Here is a 22384-nt window from a genome sequence, read left to right as displayed (position 1 = left end):
CCTGGGTCTAGAACACCTGGGAAACATGATTAGCATTGTGCTCTGAGCGCCGACAATTCCAGTGAGCCTATTAAATGCTCTGAGTGTTTCCAGCGGTGAGGCGATGGGCTGTGGTTCTGGGGAGTTTGTGCTTTGGAGTTAAACAGCCCTGTTTGACTCTTGGTTCTATCGCGTAATGGCTGTAGCATGTGGAGGGGCTCTCATTCACCAGTTGCTTCACCAGTTGCTCCATTTGCTTAATCACCTGTGATCCAAAAGGTCAATGATTGCTGCCTTGACCTGCTCCTTTACTCGGGGCTGGTGTGGATGGGTGGGGAGAGCACCATTCCCATAGATGAGGCCATACAGATGGAGAGTGGTGCCACTACCACATCTCATTAAAATATCACAAACTTGAACACTGTGTATCTGGTCACTCATTTCTTATTTAGGCCCATCCTCTTTCTGAAATTAACAACAATGTGTGCCATGAGGTGCCCTGAAAGGGAACCAGTATCACTAATCTAGTTATAAATGTTTCCAAAACATCCTTCCTATTTTGTCCTCTGAATGCTTCACAACTCTCTTTTCTTTTCCCATCTTTACGACCATCACCCTACTCGCCTCTCATTAGAATTGCCTCCTGACATGCTTGCCATTGTATCTTTTTCTGACTCAGGCCTCTCTCTCAGCTGGCCACTAATGGTGATCTCTTCGAGAGCTCATGTGGGACTGTGCCATCTGTTTGCCTAGCATGCTGGTGGGACATCACGTACCCCATACAAGAGAATGGACAGTGTTGCTCAATGCCTGAGCATTCCTACCCCATCATGTACTCAAACTCCCTGGCTCACCTGTTACCTTTAACAATTACTTGTAGTCTTCTCCACATGCCAACCTGCTTCTCATCTCATTTCCATTGTTTATGACATTTTCATGTTTTGAAATGTTTAATCCTTCATTTCCCAAGCTGACTTGGACAACTTATGCTCAGTGTTTAGAATTTCACTCAGACTTTCCCTCATCCAAGCATCTTGCCCAGACTCTGCTTCCTCCCAGATAAGCTGCCTTTCTCACCTCTGTGCATTTCTCTAGTGCTCTACTCACATCATTGTAGATGCCTTGCTCCCTCTGAATGTAAACGGAGGATAGAGCCTACATCTCAGTCACTTCTGTATCTTGAAGATCTAATGCAGTTCCCAGAAATTAATAGATTCTAGTGATTATTTAATGAGCTCATGCATTCGAGCATGAGTAAAGGGATGAGGACATCTAATATAGGCATCAAAAATTTATTGATTTAACTGTGTTACAACATGGCCCCATTCCATGGTTGGACGACTAATTCCTAGAAAGCTCTTCATCATATTGAATTGGAACTAACCTTCTTGCAATTCATCCAGTATTCCTTACAGCTTTCCTTTGCAGCACACAGAATAAATTTGTAGAATAGTCACTAATATGTTTCAAGATACATTGACGTCCTTCTGAATCATCTCTTTTTCCCGGCCAACAACTGTTTGTTTTTAAAAAGTAAAATATGTTCATTGCTAGGTTACTTTAAGGTCTGTGTTAACAAAAGAAACTTTAAGGCCCTGGTAGTTCACAGGCAAGAATTTTACTACATGGTAAATTCTTGCTGTTTCTGAATGTCAGAATTCGTGAAATCAATCAGCACAGGGATAATAGGATTTAAGAATAAAGACAGAGACATGTCACTACACGCAGAAGTTATTAACAGAAATGGAGGTTCCATATCAGGCATGAAAAGTCCTCACGGTAGCAGTCAGTTTCCTGAGTTGTTTCAAGAATAGCTGTGCCATGGGGCATATTCCAAGAGGAGAACGGACTTGGATTATTTGTCTAAAAATGAAGCTCTGTTTCTTTCCTTCAACTCAGGGGAAAATAAGACAAAGTTTTAAAACACAGTAGCAAGGATTGGTGAGTTGTGATGTTATTAATGGTGTACCTTCCGAGTCAGAATCTTGAGTCACAATGAACTTGAAAAAAAGAGTACAAAAATTGTGTTAGTGTTTCTTTTCTATAGTTTTATAAATAGCTACATCTAGATACATATATTATATACAAAGAGAGATATGAATCACCTTTATGTGTTTTTTTTTTTTAAGTACTCTTAGCTTATACTTTCAAAATAGCTCAGAAGATAGGTAAACAAGACATGGCCAAGGTTTTCAGGAGGATGTCAGAAACCACTGGGTTTTCAGAAGCAGAGCTACCAGAAGTTGGTTCTTGAATTCTGGTTACAAAAAAATAAGTAAGTAACAAGGAACAGGAATCAACAGAGGTTACTCACTCGGCTTTTAGAAAGGCAGTGAGTCACTTAACAATTCCAGCTGGGTTCATGTTCCTGCATCAAGTGTTACTGTTTTGAGATAAAGGCATCCTTGAATCTAGTACAAAACACTTCAAGGTGCTGATATGTGTTTATATGCTTTATACATATTGATATGCCATTGTATGTAAGTTAAGTCAGAGTATGAAGACAAAAGTTGAAAAAAGTTATTAGTTTAAATGTACTAGAAAATGTCATTGTTGTCTGTTTCTCACTAGTGTATACTTGGATGCCATATGTGTGTTTGTGGTCATATATGCTTACATTGTTTTTTCTTGATGTTAAATTTGCAAATAGGTCCCACCTGGTGGAGTTCCTGTAGGTACTGGGTGTTTATTTTGAGTTTGTTGTGAATTGCTGTGGTTATTTCTTAGCTCTTTTTCGATGTTCTACTACAACAAGTAGACTGTTAATTCATGATCACTTATACAGAAACCTACAACTACCATAAATATGTATATGCTTGTAGATGTAATTGAAACGTATGTTCCTCGTGTTATTGGTTAGAGTAGAATGAATTGTGCAGAACCCAAAGTGCAGCTGAACTTTAGCAAAGATTATTCAGTTGTTAAATGTTTTTGCAGTCCATGACAACCATGCATAATTCATCACAGTATTCTTTCTAAAAGATTCTAAGTGTGGAGCTGAATCTTTTTGAAAAAGTTTCTCTGAAGACAACCACTGCTGACCAATTCAAATTGATAGATGAAATTAATCTTTTTTGTCATTTCTTATTATACTTTATAATTTATGTATGCCCATAAGTATGATATGTATGTATATGCACATATACTCACATTTCTGTGTTATATATGTGTATATATATATGAGAATGCATATAAACTTGTGTGTGTGTGTGTGTTTGTGTGTGTGATATGATATTTTAATTCTTGTTGGAAACCCAAAGTTGGCTTTAAATCCAATTACTTATTATTTTGAATGTCTTTCTTCTATATGATGGGATTTCTAATTCTACATTCACCTGTTTGTTTACATTTGCATATGTGCTTACCTTCACCTTCCTTTTTTTAATTTTGTGCTGTAAGTGAACATCAGAGTTTATTTTACCCTCCCAGAAAATAATACACAAATCAGTGAAATGATATGCTTATGATATATACCAAATATATACTTTAGACAAAATAATCTACCATTTGTCTGAAGGAAAAAAGAACATTTATTAATCAGCCTTCTTTGTACATAAGAATTAGTTAAAAAACTAATATGTATTTTAAACAAATTTATAGACACAAGGACTACATAAAACCCATTGTTCCTATCAGAATAGTACGCCAGACGTTATCGATTTACACTCATAATATACCATACCTGAAACTAGTGTTAAAAATAAATCCAAGTGTTAAGCTTTGAGTAACAACAAGCTAGATATTTCCAAATATGTATTCTTAAATTCTTGTCCTCAAGAAACATCCAGATATTCACCAATGGGATCTACAGATCCAATATATAGATTTTAAAAAGTTGGCACCTGACCTGTTTATAAAATTTGCAAGTTAAAATTTAATCAAAGGTTAACTGAGCAGGACAGATTAAGATATCGTGGACAATTATAGCTTTCCGTGTTATGTTATCTCTTAAAAAATAAAAAAATCTGCATGTCTGGGAAGTGTTACTTTACTCCCCAGTAATTACAACAGGACTTGAAGTGAAGAAGAATTATCCAAAGGTCTTTAATGTTTCTAGTTATCAAATACAAGTGTCTGTTTATGAGGTCCTGGTGTGTATATTGTCTTCAAATGCAAAGCCTTTGACAGTGAAAAACTTGCTTCTTCTGTCAACTGGGAAAGGGTCTATGTTGTTTGGGACACAAGCATATTATGCAGTTTTACATATGCACATGCTGGTTCACAAGCCAACATTCACTGCAGTTTTGCACCCTCACAATACCTAGCATTAAAAAAAAAAAAAAGTGCCTACAACATGTATTGAGGATATGCATGGATATATCTAACAATTCTACTAACAGAGGCTCCAGTTGAAAGGAAGAAAAAAAAATGGAAAAATGTTCATTCTATGCAAGTAAAGAATGACCGAAGTACTTGACTAAAGGGAAAGAAGTAAGTATTTGCTTTATCAGGTCCCATAGCAGAACTTACTCACTTTGAATTACTGGGTGTTTCAGCACCATTATGAGTAAAGTCAGAGAACACAAAAAAATATATGAATTTAACAGGCTAGTGATTTTACCTTGATTGGTAAAATCAAGGACAAACATTAAAAAAATGACAGACAATCCTACTTATTTAGGGTTTTTTGTGGTTGTTGTTCATTGAAACTGCATTCTAACTTTTCTGCTCATTTAAAAATAATCATTGGATTTTATCACAATTGACTTTAAAGTACACAGTAAGAAGCAACCTCAAAATGTGGTTCAAGATACATTGAGTTTACATGCATTTTATAATCTGTTTTTAAAACAAATATTTTAACTTATTAACTAACATGCTTGATTATCCAAACACCCCACCTGCTAGCCGTGCTGACCAATGGGGTTCATGACCCTGACATGGAGCCTGAGGTTCCTGCTTGAAAGTATCCAAGGAAAGCCTGACTTTTCACAACTCTTAACAACCTTGATTATAGTCAAGAAACCAGTGGAAATTATTATATATAGCATTATTTTTTCTTGTTCCAGGATCAATAAATGTAACATACTAAACCGAAATCACAATCATGGACATAGAAGCTACAATAGTATACCATTTAAATGCTATCTCCTAATGAGATGTTACAAATATAGAACTTGTGTTTAGTTTAAATGAAACCATTCATTTCAAAGTTGTTTGAAACATACCTATTGCATTTTTAAAAAGGTATGTAGGTTACAGTATCTGTGGATCAAGCCATGCCTACCTTTTAATATAGTAGGACACATTTCAACTTTCTCACTTACACATAGAAATTTTTAAAAGGTCAGTTCTAATTTTTTAATCAAATGAACATGCCTTTAACACTTCCAAAGTCTATAGTCTGCCCTCAGCCCCGGATTTCAGATTTGGAAAAGTATTCTATGATATTAGATTATATTTCACACTGTGCTATACATCATATGTATTTTTTCATTTAAGTCTAGTTGATACGTGCTGTGACATGAGTTTCAGGTAAACTTCTCTGTATGTTATGCTGAGCTCAGCACATGAGTAGGTCCCATCTGTCACTGCACAGTGGTCTTACAGGACCAGTGACTATCCCCTGTCCTGTGCATTTCATCCCAGGACTTACTCATTCCATAACTGGAAGCCTGTTATATATTACAGGCTCCCCTTAATGCACAATATTTTTATAGTTGCCAAAACCTATAGAAACACCTCACCTCCCTGTGTCAAGTCTGTTGATGTTGTTTTCATAAAGCTTTGTCCATAGTCCTGTTTCCCACTGTTCATTTCTCTTCCCCACCTGCCTTCTTACTCTACCACCAGACACCAGTTCATGTCTCCCCACTTACATCTTTGTTCTTTCTCTAACAGGCAGAGATTAATACCTTATCTTTCAGGATGGCAGTAAGACTGTGAAGGGTTTCCAATGCATAGTTAATTATCTCTGTTTTGAGCTCTGTAACCCCTTCTTTATGTATATGTCATTTTTCTGAACTCTTATCGGACACAATGCAGCCAATTCATATATCTTCAATCTAATCATCTGAAATTTTTAAATTAAAATAAACATTATGTTTCCCTTTGGAGAATCTTTGCAGCATTAAAATAAGAAAAAGCAAGCATGCTATTTATAGGTAATGAATTATAAATAAACAATTTTATTTATTTTACATTAAATGTGAAAACAGAAGAGTACTAGGCATATGTGCAGTTTATTACTACAAATGAAGTAGTTGTGCAATCCTACAGCTAAAATTTGGGGCTGCAGTTTTCTTTTCTTGCATTTATTTCTTATTCCTCAAGTCCGATGAAGTTCTGGAGAATATTGATATTAAATAACCAAAAAGAGTATATTCAATTGGATTATTACCTATCCTATTCTTTTCCTTTTATTTACATTAAGTGTACTTGTACTCATTTTGCTATGATGTTTTCCACAAAAGTGGTCATTGTCTTTGCATAATTCAGCTCAGTGATGAGTGAATGTCTAGTGAAACCTATCTTGTCTTTGGACTATTATAGTCATGCATAGTTTTGTAATAGATTTTGCAAAATTAATCTCCAGTTAATGAGCTAATAGCTACATTGTGTATTCAACATTTTAAATAATGGCATTCTTTTTTTCAAAGACGAAAGACCCAGAGCTTCACCTTTTCCTGAATGATTACACCTCAGTCTTCACCGTTACACAAACTGGCATCACTCGCTACCTCACCTTACTTCAGCCAGTGGACAGGGAAGAACAGCAGACTTACACTTTTTCGGTAAAAGGCTTTCGTGTGTGTGTGTGTGTGTGTGTGTGTGTGTGTGTAAACAAAGATATCTGTTTAAAACTTAAGTCAATAATTTAGGAGGAAAATGCAGTATTTTCAAGGAATTGAGAATTTAGATTCTCAATAATAAAATTCTTCACATGTATTTTTGTTTGTTTGTTTTATAAGTTTGTGCAACAGTGTTAACATTCTTTCCAACAGAGGAAAAATAATTTTCAAGATGGAAACAGGAAAATAGGAGTCTTGTTTTTCACCATACACTCATAATTTACTTAAATTTGAGATAGTATCATCTAGAATCCACAAATAATCATTTCCTAACCCTTGTTTTATTTTAACATTTTTTGTTGTTGTTATTACATTTTAAATTTTGTCATGGGGTTAAGCCACTAGGATGATCCCTGCGCCCCCAAACCCATCCCACCCCTCCTCTGGAAACATTTGGCAATGTCTGCAGACACACTGGCCATCACTGCTGTGAGAGGTGCATTTCGTATCAGGGAGGGAGACACTAAGGATTCTGGTAAGCACCTTATAGCACACAGGACAGGGCCGCCTCCACCAAAACAGATAAGTATCTGATGGAGAGATCCGAGTTTAGGTTAATCAAGAACAAACAGAAAAGAAAAGTGAGGGGAGATTAGTCAAGCTGTAATTGTAAATAGTTACCAAAAAATAGAAATATTTTTGTGTCTCTATGAAAAGAGCAGTTGAGAAGCTAATACAGATGAAAAGAAAGTTGTATTATCTGACTTTCTGAGATGAATTTTATTCAGATATAAGAGAAAAATGAGATGATAGAAAAGTAGAGATTGTGGGACTTACATAGGATTTCCTTCTGAGACCCAGAGCTTCCAGAAACCTGACAGGTGAAACTTAGATACACAGTGGATTTCAAGAGTTATTCAGAACAAAGACGGTGGTGTTATAATGCTGATTTTGTTTGTCAGACCTTCCTAAAATGTTAGCGATGTAATTACAATATCACTATTAACTAATGGCACTAAGTCTTATAAAAATTGCCACTTGGTGAATTACCAGAAAAAGACATCACATCTCTAGGGCACCTACTTTCTTGTGTGATATAAGTATGTTGACTATAAACACTTCTATGGCATTGTATACAGAATATGTAAATGTGAAGAATAACTTCCTTTTTTTTAAAATTTTAAAAAATGAAGTAGTAGTTAACATCAGCAATGTTACTGGCTCACCCCTGGGCTCTAACATATTTTGCACATCTGCTTCTTTAAAATGTGCTTGGAATTGGATACATGAAAAATAAAACAGAATCCTCTATAATCACCTCTGCTTATATGTACTATCATAGGTCTTTTCCTTTTATCCACAGAACATTTTGGCACCCATTTAAAACTGAAATTATATATAAGAAATGTCTTAAATTGTAAGAGTGAATTCTGTGCTGCTTCCGTTCGCATGATTTCTCTGTTACATGTATTTTTCTCTCCCCGAAGATAACGGCATTTGATGGTGTGCAAGAAAGCGAGCCAGTTACTGTCAATATTTGGGTGATCGATGCAAACGATAACACTCCGACCTTTCCTGAAATATCGTATGATGTCTATGTGTATACAGACATGAGCCCTGGCGACAGTGTCATTCAGGTAACTGGCTGTGTGGTGTGCGGGTTCACAGGAAGTCGTTAATTCCGTGGGCATTATGCAATGTGTACGTTAAGAAACTGTTGAAGAGGGGTGCCTGGGTGGCTTAGTGGGTTAAAGCCTCTGCCTTCGGCTCAGGTCATGATCTCAGGGTCCTGGGATCGAGCCCCACATCAGGCTCTCTGCTCGGCAGGGAGCCTGCTTGCCCCTCTCTCTCTGCCTGCCTCTGCCTACTTGTGATCTCGCTCTCTATGTCAAATAAATAAATAAAATCAAAAAAAAAAAAAAAGAAAGAAACTGTTGAAGATGTTGAAGTGAGCTCAGACTCATGGTATGGCATAGTTGAGTTTAAGAACTTTAGATTTATGTTTATTTTTCAAATAAAAGTGCAACTATATGCCCTTTATTTTTTTAAGCTTTTATTTTTTGAGGTGGGAGAAGAGCACAGAGAGGGAGAGAAGCGCAGTCTCCGCAGAGCAGGGAGCCCAATGTGGGACTCAGTCCCAGGACCCTGAGATCATGACCTGAACTGAAGGAAGACGCTTAACTGACTGAGGCAGTGAGGCACCCCATTCCACTTTAAGTGGAACTAATTAATTGCAAACATAGCTATTTGACTAGTTTATACTTGATTTTTAAAATTTTAATGTACCAAATATATTTACTTAATATAATAATGTATTTAACACCCTGAAGTTTCAAGTATTAGACATACAGTTGAAAACTTCCAATTATTTTGAACTTCTGCAAATATGGGTTGAATTTCCCTTGGTGATAAAGACAGAAGACTGCCTTAATAAATTAATGGATAATACTGTTGGACAGTGGTTACCCAGACATAAAATGGAATCATTCCAACAGAGAAAAATTATAATTGTGTAGTAAGTGGTGTCTTTAAAAACACAGAAATTGGGCAAAATCTTTCTCCTTGATTTGTCTTATTTCTATTATTAACTGTGTACTTACTGCATTTAAATTAATTACAAGTTATCTTAAAATATGTGGGTTTTTTCCTTTTTTTTTTTTGTATTTTGAGTATAAGTTATAGAGAAGTCATAATATTCTTCCTTGAGGATTTTTAGAAAGAGTGGAGTCTAGCACTTTCCAAACTGACTGTGCTGCGAGTTAATGAGGGAGCTGTTTAGAAACACAGATAACCAAGATTTCACGTCCACTTTCCTGGATCTGAAGCTTTACTAACAATACATACATTACTGATAATTAGAAAGCGAACCCTGAGAGCTTCAGTTGCTCAACCGTGTAAAGATCACTTATGTGGATTATCCTCTAAATTTGAGAGTCAGACTCAATAATTCTAAGTAACTTTCAGGCCAGGAGGGCCATGATTCTATATACTTTCAGAGTATTTGCATAGCTCCAAATTGGTAGTAAATTACATATTACATATTACATAACAATTATGTATATTACACAAATTACATATTACATAACAATTACATTATATTATTAGGGTCGTATAAAGGGTTAGGGAAAGGCTGGAAATTCGCCTGTACCTGCTTGCGTGTATGAATACCTTCAACTGCATCTGGTATTGGGGGAAAAGCAATGGCACATTCCATTCCTATCTTGTCTCGTTTTGATGAAATCCACCCTTTCAGCCATTTACATTAAGGGTAGAACTCTGTTTAGGTTATTATTTCTGCATCCATAACCTCTGTACCCACAATGCCTAGCACCTAGTACATACTCAGTGTAGTAGATGCTCAATAAATGTTTATCCAAGGGTGACAGAGGGAGACTTGCAGGCAAGTGGTATGAATGAACGAGAAGGTGTAAAAATGCTGGCCTTTATTTCTGGTCAACTGGTGGACCTAGTGAGCTACATTTATCTTTACCTTGACACTTACTACAAAAGCAGCAAAATTACAGTTTATACAGATAAAGGAATGACTAGTCATCATGTTCTTATTCAATTAGACCTGATTCTCATCTCTAAAATAACATAATTGTAATTGAAAGTAAAAATAAGTATATGTGTGCGTGTGCGTGTGTGTGTGTGTGTGTATATATATATATATATATATATATATATATATATATATGACAACCAACCAACAGGGAACTGGAAAGTGTAACTAAGAAAATCATAGTAATTATGTGGTGGAAACAGCTCAAAAAATGTTTGCCTTGGGGGATCAAAAGCTTATTTCTGGCATTTGCAGGCTACAGAAGTTAATTTCCCTATGTACCTCTTTATAAAATAGATCTTTTCTTGCCTTTAAAGATTCATAGTTTGTATATCTCCCTGAACCACGCAGATTATGAAGATAGAGTATTGTTTGCATCTCTATGGCTTTGTTTTTTTAAAAATTATTTAAGCACCAAGAAATGAAACATTATAATTAGTATTTTAAATGTTATTCCCACTATGTGGTAACAGGATGGTATGTCTCTAAAACATCCTCCAGGGGCCTAGAAATGAAAGGAAATACATTTCCTATGAAGAGAAAGATTTGTAAATAAAGCAAAATGACTAAGAACTGTGGCCTGCCCCTGCCTCATAACAGTCTCTGAAGAGATTCTGGCTGCTCCCACCCCAGCCCCTCACCAGCCTGCCTTGCCCTGCTGCCCCCCAAGATCAACGTTTTTATGTTTGGTTAGTATTATGTCAAAAAAAGTGAGGAGGCACCTGAGTGGCTCAGTCAGTGAAGCCTCTGCCTTAGCTCAGGTCATGATCCCAGGGTCCTGGCATCGAGTCCTGCATTGGGCTCCCTGCTCTGTGGGAAGCCTGCTTCTCCCCTCCCTGTCCTCCTGTTTGTGTTCTTTCTCTTGCTGTGTCTCTCTCTGTCAAATAAATAAGTGAAATCTTAAGAAAAAAAAAAGTGAGAATATTAGAAGGGGACAAAGGGGACAGTGAGTACTAATCAGAGAGTACCTTGGATAACAGCTTTTAAGTATATTTTATTTTATTTGTCAGAGAGAGAGAGAGAGAGAGAGAGAGAGCATAAGCAAGGGGAGAGGCAGGCAGAGGGAGAAGCAGACTCCCCACTGAGTGGGAAGCCCAATGTGGAAGTTGATCCCAGGACCCTGAGATCATGACGTGAACCACCCAGGGGTCTCCAGATTTTAAGTATATTTTAATTGGATAATTTTAAATCTATTATTTTCAATGCAACTGTAAGACTTTCTTGGCACAATGTCGGTACCTACTCAACTATTTGAGTCTACCCCCTTCTTGTTAGGAGGGGCATGTAAGAAGTGGATGGGTTGGTTAGAAGGATGTGAGGAACCAGGTCCTTATTACAAATTCTGTTATAAATTGGTCCTCTAACTTTATATCTCCTAGGCCTGAGTGATGTAAATAGAACAGAATGGCTCATGAGCTACATCTGGTAGAGCACTGCCCCAAACCAGCATCTGTGTCCTTCAGATTACTAACATATCTTATATTTAGGGGGAGATAACTGGTGTGAGTGAGAATGATTTTTTTGCATGAAAGAATGTCTTAGGGCACCTGGGTGGCTCAGTGGGTTAAGCCTCTGCCTTCGGCTCAGGTCATGATCTTAGTGTCCTGGGATCAAGCCCTGCATTAGGGGATGGTCTCTGCTCAGCAGGAAGCCTGCTTCCCCCTCTCGCTCTGCCTGCCTCTCTGCCTACTTGTGATGTCTCTCTCTCTCTCTGTCAAATAAATAAATAAATTCTTAAAGAAAGAAAGAACGTCTTCTAGGCCATCAAAGAACTCCCACAGGGTGACACTCAAGGATATCACACTCTGTTGTCCTAGGTCTCATTCCACACATTACTGGTTCTCTCGAAAAACCAATTGCTCAATATTGAAGATAGAGATTTTGATATATAATTTTAATATTTTGAAGATGTAGGTTTCCTATCAGTAGCTACCTCCCCAGTCCACACTCCATAGATGCTCTTCCTAAACTCTCACAACTTTCATCAATCAGTGTTCTTGATCCTAACTGAATAGAGAGATTGCCCTGGGCAGCCTTTGAAAATGAGGATACCTCAACTCCATCCTGCCATGGTTTTATTTCAGCCATCTGACCACTCACCATCGAGCCCCATTGGGAGAGTCACCTAACAAAACAAAGCAACTCTGATATATGGCCAGTTTTGGGAAAACTCATCTTTACCCTTAATAAGATTTCATACTTTGGAAAATTGAAATTGCTGATTCATGAAGACGGAGTCTCATATGGAGCTGAGTCCTTTGATTCTTACCTCCACCTCTTTCCATTTTTCTCGTTCTCCAGTTCCTATCTTCTGTCCCACTTCTTACTCCTCCTTGCTGCTTTAGTAATCCCACGTTTTTAGTCATTACCACAACATTTAGTCATGTCTACCAAGATTCAATGCCCTGTGACTACCTCAACATCCAGCTGGCATTCCAAGGATCTGTTGTAGGGGGGAATACAGGTTTTGGTTAGGAACTTCAGACTGGACATACTCCAAGATAAATGAACTAATCCATGGTCTTTCATCTAATACAGAAACACATCTAAGATTACACAGGCTTTAGCAGCCACTTCCGAGTCATTTCTCATCCCTCTCCTTCCCCTGCTCACACACAGGTGACGGTCCAGGTGCTGAAATCGCTGTTCCAAAATGGATCTGTCATTATTTGCCTGTTTCTATGGCCTGCCAGAAATTAGGCTATGAGGGTGGACTCTGAGTGGTAACTCCGTTTCCACAGATGCCCCCCATGTTCTTATTCTGCAGCATAAATCAGGACAGGTCTTCCCTACCTGAGGAAGAGTCCAATCGCCACAAGTGCCTTTAAGAACATCCCTGTAGTGCCTCAGGTTCTTCTGTCTCAGCTCCTGCTACATCCCCCAAGTAATCGACTTTGAGATCCTAGAAATAGTTCTATTTTGTTCCTTCTGTTCCTTCTGTTGACTCCAGCATGGACTATCCCTTCCCATTCTGAGTCTGTCGACATTTCTCTCAAGTTTCAAGGTTTTGATCCAAATGATGCCTTTTTTCTTTCATTTGTTAACACACAGCTCAAATGTGACTTTTAAGTAAAGCCATTATTTTTCCTAGCAAGTCTGAATTAATGGTTCCATGCACCATCCTCTATACATCCAGCTAGCAGCTTCTACCTGGCACATAATTTACCGTGTCCTGCATGACGTTTAGCTCACATGCATCTGTCTACCCTGCTGACCTGAAAATTCCTCCAGGACAGGGACTCTTAATGATACCTAACCACCAGTGCTCGGCACAATCCCTTCCTTGTGGTAGGGCTTCACCAAATAGCCATGGAATTGATTCCCACCATGGTCTCTCAGTCAGTATACAAAATCTCTCATTCTAGAAATGAATTCTGTTTGGAATTCCCATAGATAAAGTGTTGCCCCCCCCCAGCCCTCTCCTAACTCCACAGCCTCAGTGAGGCCATGCCTTTCCTGCTCTTCAGACAGAAGACACTCAACACTGGCACATTTCTCTTAGTCAGGCTGAGTCAGAGGTCCCTGAACAGAACAGCTGGAAATGACTTTAAAAATGTTTCTTGTGGGCACCTGGGTGGCTCAGTGGGTTAGGCCACTGCCTTCGGCTCGGGTCATGATCTCAGGGTCCTGGGATCGAGTCCCGCATCAGGCTCTCTGCTCGGCAGGGAGCCTGCTTCCCTCTCTCTCTCTGCCTGCCTCTCCATCTACTTGTGATCTCTCTCTATCAAATAAATAAATTAAAAAAAAATGTTTCTTGTTCCCAGGCTCATTTGATAAAAAATTTGAGTGAACACGCTGATAAAATGATCAGTCCCAAATCACAAAGTTTGTAAGTGACAGAGGTGATACTGAATCTAAGTTATAAGTGATAGACTCTGGACCCGGACGAGCTATGTCTCCTTCTGCCCCTTTGTGCCCTGATGTGACTCTGGACAAATAGCTCAGTCCTCTATACTCAGGTTTTTTACTCTTTAGAAAGGTGATAAATATAGTACCAGCTTCACAAAGGTGTTCTGAGTTCTATAAGCTACCAACATATGTGCACTTTGCAAATGCACTGTATATAAATGTTACCTAGTTATTAGTATTATTGAACTATTCTCGTGGATTATATAAAACACTTAGGATTATTAATAGCCTTTACCACCTTATTTGTGTATATCCTTATGTTGTCATGTGTATTATACTCTGAGGAGGACACATAAACACAATATATAAAAGGATATACTGAAATTCTTTTTTTTATGATTTCCAGCATTATAAACAAAATCAGGATAAACCCATGTGGTGTTCTAATGCCTTCTGACAATTTATTTTATGTAAAATAATGAGAGTATTCTCTGCGGTATATGTGTGCATGAGTGTTTTTGGGCTTGTGATATTATGACTCAAGTTTGAGGGAGGGTTCGGTTTATGTTAAAGTCTTGGTGGAGTTCAGTATTTCAGCAAATCTCAGATAACAATTTGATGGGAAAACCATGCAAAATTGTAAGCATATTTTCACATTCATAGACAATTTTCATTTATTTTTGATGTTTGAAATAGTTTAATTTTACCGAAGACCATACAATTTCTTACCCAAACCTACTTGCGTGAGAATGAAAACAAATACCTAAAATTGCATGGGTTCCTCATGTTGAAGCTGAGACTCTGTTATACCATCTGAATTCTGTATACGTGGAGGGCACTCCCCACATGTGAGAAAGCACCACCTTCCCCATACTTGCAGGTTGGAAACCAGAGGTAGTCCTGGCACAGTCTCACTTCCTCCCTCCTCTCTATCAGTTACCAAGTCCTACTGATTTCCCCTTAGCCACCAACCAAATGTATCTACTCCAGCCTCTTCCCTCCACTCTCCTTCTCCACAAGCTGCCATCAGCTCTTTCAGGGACCTTCCAGCACCCTCCTCTGGGCTCCGGATATATCTCCTCTCTCTGGCGTCTCCATGTAGCCCCCACAGGACTCCTGTGAATAGGAGAGCAAAGCAGTAACTGTGGTGCTGACACCTTCAGGGATTTTCCGCAGCTGTCAGAATAAAGCCCAGTCACTATCCTGCGTGACCACTCTGCTGATGACTCTCCAGTTTCCGTCTTGCCAACCATCTTTCTCTGGCTCTTTAATGCGTCCACTTCTATTCACATGCTTTTCATCATTAAGATCTCAATTTACATGTCACCTCCTCAAAAAAGCCTTCCTGGACTCCTTTCCTGCATTATACTCCCTCTGTTATCCCAGAGCAGCCTGATTCTTCCTTCATAGCATATTTCCAAATTTATTACAATTTTATGATCCATTTCTCCTATTAGGTAATAAGCTCAAGCAAGCTCCCATGATGTGTAGACTTTGTCAGTGTCTCCTTTTTGTCTCTTGTTTCACTGCTGTTTGTATACAACATCAGGCAGGGCACCTGGTCCATAGAAAACCTTCTATAATTTTTCGTTTAATGAACAAGTGGATAAAGGAACTAATGGGTGCATGTGAAAGAAGCGTTCTTTAATTTAGGTATGAGTGTTGGGAAATGACCTATATTTCAGATTAAAGTGATTAAAGTATTAATCAGCTAAACTGCAGGGGGATTAGTGTCCCTAGGACATCATACTTCCTAGCTTGATTGTCCAGAAGACTCTCTCCAGCAAATGCTCTTGAGACACTAAACAGTCTGACTGAAAACATGTCTTGAGAAAGCACTTGCATTTTTTGGAGAAGCAAAAGTGAATAATTAACACATGTATTTGAAAGTCATTCACTGTGTTGGAAGAAGTGCCTAGGATTGTGCTAATCATAAGGAATAAAGAAACTACTAACATTTAATTTCTGACCTTCGGTAATCACTAGTGTTGTGGGGAAGAGAGAGGCACACAATATTTTTGTTTTTTCATGATGATAAATATGGCTTGTATCATCTGGTTAAATACTACAGAATTTTTTAACATCTCAATTGCTCTTAATATCTTAATATCTTAATATTTTGGGTAGAGTAAGTTTTCCCATTTGATAAACTTGGGGAAAATATTAATGATATCAACACGTGATCACAGACATCTGCATTCTGAACTTGCATAGCTAAAAAATAGTTCTCGCATTTGACTTTTGTGTTATTTTTTGATCGCCATCCCCCTTTCCTGATACACTTAGAAACCCAGTTTTTCAAAGAAAATGTATTTGTAAAAGATGTTACGTTTGTTTGCTTTCATGTTTATATAGCATGTTTTGGGTGGCCACAGTGAAAGCTGTTGATGGTCAGTTTTAATAATGGATGCTTAAATGCTTGCATTTTTGTAAAGCTTTTAATTGTGTATGATTGCTTTTAATATTATTTATGTGGTAGGTTTTTAATTTTGACAATATTCTTTCTCATCATTACAGTTCTAGATATTGCCAGTTTACTAGATAATTGGCTTGAAATTTGGAAACTAGAAGAAACAAAAATGTGTAATGTATTTTATTTATTTTTTCTTTTCTGTGTATCACCAAAGTTGTTTGCCTTTTTCAGCTACTGTTTCAGGAAAAAAACAAAACAAAACAAAACAAAACAAAACCTGTTTCCCTTTCAACTCCCTTTTGTAGTAAATTATGTTAAAATGTCAAAGCGTAGTCGTTTGAGTAAAAGAAAAATGCTTGCATATTGAGATGTTTCACAGACAGGGAATCTTAGAAAAAATCCACTATTCCAAATAGAGCAGTAGGGATTTCTTGGAAGCCTAGTAAACTTGATCATTCAGTTTGGCAAATAAAACAAGTGAAAACACCAACTAGAAAGCCCTAATATACGTGCATATTACAAGCATATGTTGTATAAGTATATTCTTAGACAAATTATAATTTAATGTGTATAGATTTTAATGTACACAATGCTAAACTAGAGGCCTGAAAAACATGATGAAGAAAACCCAGTGCTAACCCTTGATAAATAAAATCTTTAAAAAAAAAAAAAAGAAAAGTATATATATATACACATATATGTGTGTGTGTGTGTGTGTGTGTGTGTGTGTGTATAGTAAGAGATGACCCTTATTCACAGTGAAGTAATCTGAAAATATCACAAATCATTCTTGATTTTTTAAAATTACATGGAACAGACTAAGAATACAATGAGAGTTCATTAAACATGAGTGGGGAGGGGAGGATGGTCTGGTAGGACTTGAATAGCCAGGAAGGTGTTATTGCTGGTGAGAACTCCATGAACCTAGCAGGATGATTAGTGCTCAGACAGGCAAGGTTACTGGAGGTGGACGTGTAACAGCCAAAGGCATGGGATATCATGAGGCATTAAGGATACCACTCTGAATGCGGTTGGAGATGGGAGGAACCAAATGGTAAGAGATTTGCCTTTCTTTTACTAAGTCAAGTATGCCTTGGTTTCTTCTTCCAAGCCCCTGTCATTACAGGCATTTCTGGACCTTCTCATGTCTTCTTATCCTTCCCTACTAGTACATTTATTAAAGATACTTTTCTTTCCTGTCTGCTCTTCTAGAACACAAGCTGACAAACAGAAACTATGCTGTCCATATCTTCTGCACTTTAGAACGTGGCGTCTGGCACAGATTAAGGTCTGAATAAATAGATCAGTTTACTTATCAGTTAAAGGCAAATCTCACATACCAGAGTAATACAGATTAGGAATTGTAGACAATGTAAGATTTCTTGAAGAAGTATTTAAGACTAGGTCTTTCAGAAGATGAGTTAAGGTCTGGGCTGTGGCATTTGCTGGATGCCGACTTGGAGGAACTCTTTCTTGGAGTCAGCGAGGGTAGAAGCTGAGCATGAGAGAGCACAGCAGCTTGAAAGCATTCAAGTTCCAGTTACAATCTCAGAGTCTGAGTAATGAGACTCAAGCCCTCTAGAGGATTATGAAGTTACCACAGAAAAGGAACTAGCTCTCCTAATTCTCGGGCAATATTGTTGCTGTTTTGTTCTTTAGCTTTTCATCAGGCAGAGGAATGCCTAAATGAGAACTCCATCTCCAGTAACAATACTTTGGTCCATAAAAACTAATTATTAATGTATTGTTAATGAATTATACACCTGAAAGATCCCTTTGCTAAACACCTACTCTACTGAGGTCGCTGCCATCTTGGATTAGTCTAAGACATGCTGAACAGAAGAGGGGTGACCATTAGTCCTGGAAGCTTTTTTAACCTCAAAGCATCACCAACTCCCATTAAGGCTTTAGAGAGCACAATGTGGACATGACTAATTTACGTATTGCCCAGTTTGCTTGATCAGCAGAAGTGGTCTTAGGTCCAGACTGACTGTCAACCCTGAGAACCAATAGGCCTCTTGTAGGACCAAGTTTATTTAGCTTCAAGTGAGGATACAGGACAGACAACAATATAACTTTTATGGCGATAACACAGTGGAAGTCTTATGACCTCTAAATGCAACTTCTAATGCCTCCTAATTAATCTGCACTTGAGGTATATAATCCCCTTAATACATACATCGGAGGCATTTTTCTGAAATTTTTGGTATAGCAACTTCTGTAGTACCTAGTGCATAAAAGGAGACTTACCAAAACACTGGTAAACACCAGAATATCTTTTACCTGGTAAGGAATTGGCATTTCCTCTGCAAAATACATTCCTAGCCATACCTTTTCCTAATTAAGTTATCTGATGCTTCTTTAATATTTTAAAGATTATTTCTTTTCTTCATCTTCTGTTACTTACACATTTTTATAAGTGCTGATAGAGACATTCAGTGGTGTATGTAAGTTTTTCAAACATAAATTAAACTCTTCCTCTAACAAATCTGTCCATATGGTTGTTACCTGGCTGGTGAGTTTTAGGTTGCTTTCCCAAATAATCTTTCTATCCAAAAGATCAATATCCACTCAAGCTTCATTTTTATCAACTATATAAGTGATCCAAAAATCCTTTATTATATCACACAGCTGAGGCCAAGAGATTAAATGTTTAACACAACACCGTTCAATTAATAATGCCATGTTATTATGTCAGCTTTCCTAACAAAACCAGGTTATTCTCATATATCATACATTTTCCATTACCCGAGTAGGCATCAGAGACTTATCTTTCAGGCTACTCTGGGTTTCATCTGCTTTAACATCAAAACCATATGCCATCCCCTATGTATAAATTTTTAGTGACACAAGCTTCTGGGCATAATTTTAATGCAATGGGCATTTGTCTCTCAGGAGGCAACATAGTATTGACCCCTAATCTGTCCAAACCTACCCAAAGTTACCAGGGAGAACTACATTTCCAAGCAATCCCAGGTTGGCTGTATACCTTGGCTTCTTGCAAAAGCCAAAGATAGTGGCCTCCTCTAGCTTTAGCCGTGATTCAATATCACATATGAGAGGCGCAATTGACAGGGTTATACTCTCGTTCTGAAATTCTCCCTCAGAAGGTGTCCTCACAGAAGATATCCTTTCTTGAAATCTTATTCCCATTCTATATTCCACATTTTCACCTTATTTCCCTTTTATGACTTTTCTTAGCAAAGACTCATGCTTCCAAAGTGGGGTTTTTCTGGGTCACCTGAGTGACTCAGTTGGTTAACCATCTGCCTTCAGCTCAGGTCATGATCCCAGGGTCCTGGGATCGAGCCCCACCCTGTGGTGGGAGAGGGGGAGTCCTTGCTCAGTGGGTAGCCTGCTTCTCCCTCTTCTTCTGGCTGCCACTCTGCCTACTTGTGCTCTCTCTTTCTGACAAATAAAAAAATCTTAAAAAAAAAAAAGTGGGATTTACTGATTATACTCCACTTTTCTTCCATAAGGCTGGTGTGCTTCCTTGGTTTCCAGAACTTTCCCTTCTGTCCATTCCTCGGGAAAAGGGGTAGGTTTAATGGTTTTGTTTTGTTTTATCTTTGTTTTTGTTTTTTTGAGATTTTTATCGAGAGAGAGAGCATACACAAGTGAAGGGGCAGAAGAAGAGGGAGAAGCAGACTCCCCATAAAGCAGGGACCCCAATGTTAGCCTTGATCCCAGGACCCTGGGATCATGACCCAAGCCAAAAGCAGGCACTGAACTGACGGAGCCACCCAGACATCCCTGAAGGAGTAGTTTTAAAAAGACGTCATGGAGTAGCACAGAGCTGATAGTCAATTACCTGAGAAGAGAGTAGGACATAAAGATTTAAAAGAGAGAGATAGAAAACTTGTTTATAAGATACAGTGAAGACCTAAAGTTCGGAATGTGTATTGGAAGGGAGAAAGGAAAGAGAAAAATGGATCAAATCACAAAACAAGGAGTGAACAATGACAGGGGTTCTAGTCAACCTGAATAGTATCCCGTCGATGCAATAGAAAAGTAAAATGGATAAAGATCCTATATGTAGCTGAAATTTTCTGTGTCATTCCTGAGAGCATTATTGAGTGAAATTTACATGTCCTAATACACATTCATTTTCGTGCACATTTCTGTGATTATTTTAGTAACAGTTGTGTAACAATTACCACAATCTAGATCCAAACATCATTCTTACCCAGGACGGTTCCTTAGGGAACTAGGAACCTTTCCTCTAGGAAACCAGTTCTGCTTTTTTGTCCCTAAAATGGGCCTTTTGTAAAAATTTTTGAAAATTTGGAAATGTGCAACATGTTGGCTTTTCTTTTGTCCTGGCTCCTTTCAATCAGCATGACTCAGGACTACTGTATTTAGCAGCAGAAGTAGCATGACTGTGTTTAGCCATCTAAGCAGTAGCATGACTCAGTCCTATATGTTTCTTTGACTTACTCAATAGTATTCATTTTATAAAAACAGCATGTTTTGTTTATCTGTTCACTGATAGACATTTGAACTATTTCCAGTTCTGGAGAACATTAATAATGTAGCTAGGGATTCTCTGTATGCCTTTCGATGGACAGATACTGTGTATTTCTATTGGGTGTATCTGTAGACACCCAGGAGTAGAATTGCTGAGTCATATGAGATGTGTGTCCTTAACCTTTTCAAGAAACTGCCAAACTCCTTTCTAACACGTTTGTACACTTTACTTGTCCACACCATCCCTGATGAGTACTATTGTCAGTCTCTTTATCAAGCCCATTATAGCAAGTATATTTCCATATTTCATTGTGATTTTAACAGGCATTTCCCAAAGACTAGTGATTTTGAGATCTTTTCATGTGCTTGTTAGCAATCTTTCCATCTTTGATAAAAGGTCTATTCAAATCTTCTGCTCATTTTTTATATTTGTAGTGTGTCTTCTTAGTATTGACTTGTAATTCCTCTTTGTAAATTGTAAATGCAAGTCTGTTATCAGTCATATGATTAGCAGTTATTTTCTCATAATCTGTTTTGTTTATCATATTCTTTAATAGTGGTTTTGGGAGAACAAAACCTTTGAATCTTGATAAAGTTCAATTTATCTTTTTTTCTTTCTGTGTATAATGCTTTTGATGTCATATTTAAGAAACTCTTACCAACCTAAGTTCATGAAGATGTTCTCTTGTATTATTTATACAAGACTCATAGTTTTAGGTTTTACATTGTATGGGTGATCCACTTTAAATGTTATAAGATAAATGTCTCAACTAATTTCTATTTTCAGTTTTTTACCTTTTGCACAGAAATATGTAATTGTCCTAGCAGCTTTTATTGTAGAAATTATATTTTCCCCATTGAATTACCTTGGTACCTTTGCTGAAAGTCAGTTAACCATAAATGGAAAAGGTTAGTTTTAGACTTCTGTTCCTTTCATGTATAGTTTACTTTATGCCAAAACTACATTGCATTGATTACTGCAGATCAATTGTATATTTTGAAATCAGATAGTGTAAGTCTTGTAAAATTATTTTTCTCTTCTAAAATTGCTGTGGCTATTCTAGGTCCCTTATATTTCCATATAAATTTTGGGATTAACCTGAAAAATTCTACTAAAAAAGTTTAATAAGGATCTTGGTAGAAGATATATTGAATTCACAAATCATATAATTTGTGGATAATTTCTATCTTAACAGTATTGCATTGTTCAATCCATGAACATGGACTGTCTTTCTAACATGCTTTTAGATTTATCCCAACAATGCTGTACGTTTTGGTTTGTATATTTTGCCCCAATTTTGCTAAATTTATTCCTAGTTATTTTGTCATTTTTTAAGCTGTGGATGGAAATATTTTTATTTTTGGTTTCTTCACCACTAATAT

General features: G+C 37.5%; 1 protein-coding gene across 1 annotated transcript in view; it reads left to right on the top strand.

The window, feature by feature from the left end:
- Positions 1-22384, top strand: part of PCDH15 (protocadherin related 15) — a 1700294-nt gene that overhangs the window by 1397614 nt on the left and 280296 nt on the right. Inside the window, exons 16-18 of the mRNA XM_082719991.1 lie at positions 6579-6713; positions 8198-8347; positions 20014-20072. Coding sequence (XP_082576117.1) covers positions 6579-6713; positions 8198-8347; positions 20014-20072 — 344 coding nt within the window. The remainder of the gene's footprint in view (positions 1-6578; positions 6714-8197; positions 8348-20013; positions 20073-22384) is intronic.

Source organism: Mustela nivalis, assembly GCF_964662115.1.
Source record: "Mustela nivalis genome assembly, chromosome: 2".
In the NCBI taxonomy this organism is placed as follows: domain Eukaryota; kingdom Metazoa; phylum Chordata; class Mammalia; order Carnivora; family Mustelidae; genus Mustela; species Mustela nivalis.
The sequence above is the reverse complement of the archived record's forward strand: the minus strand, read 5'-3'. Positions and strand labels throughout refer to the sequence as shown.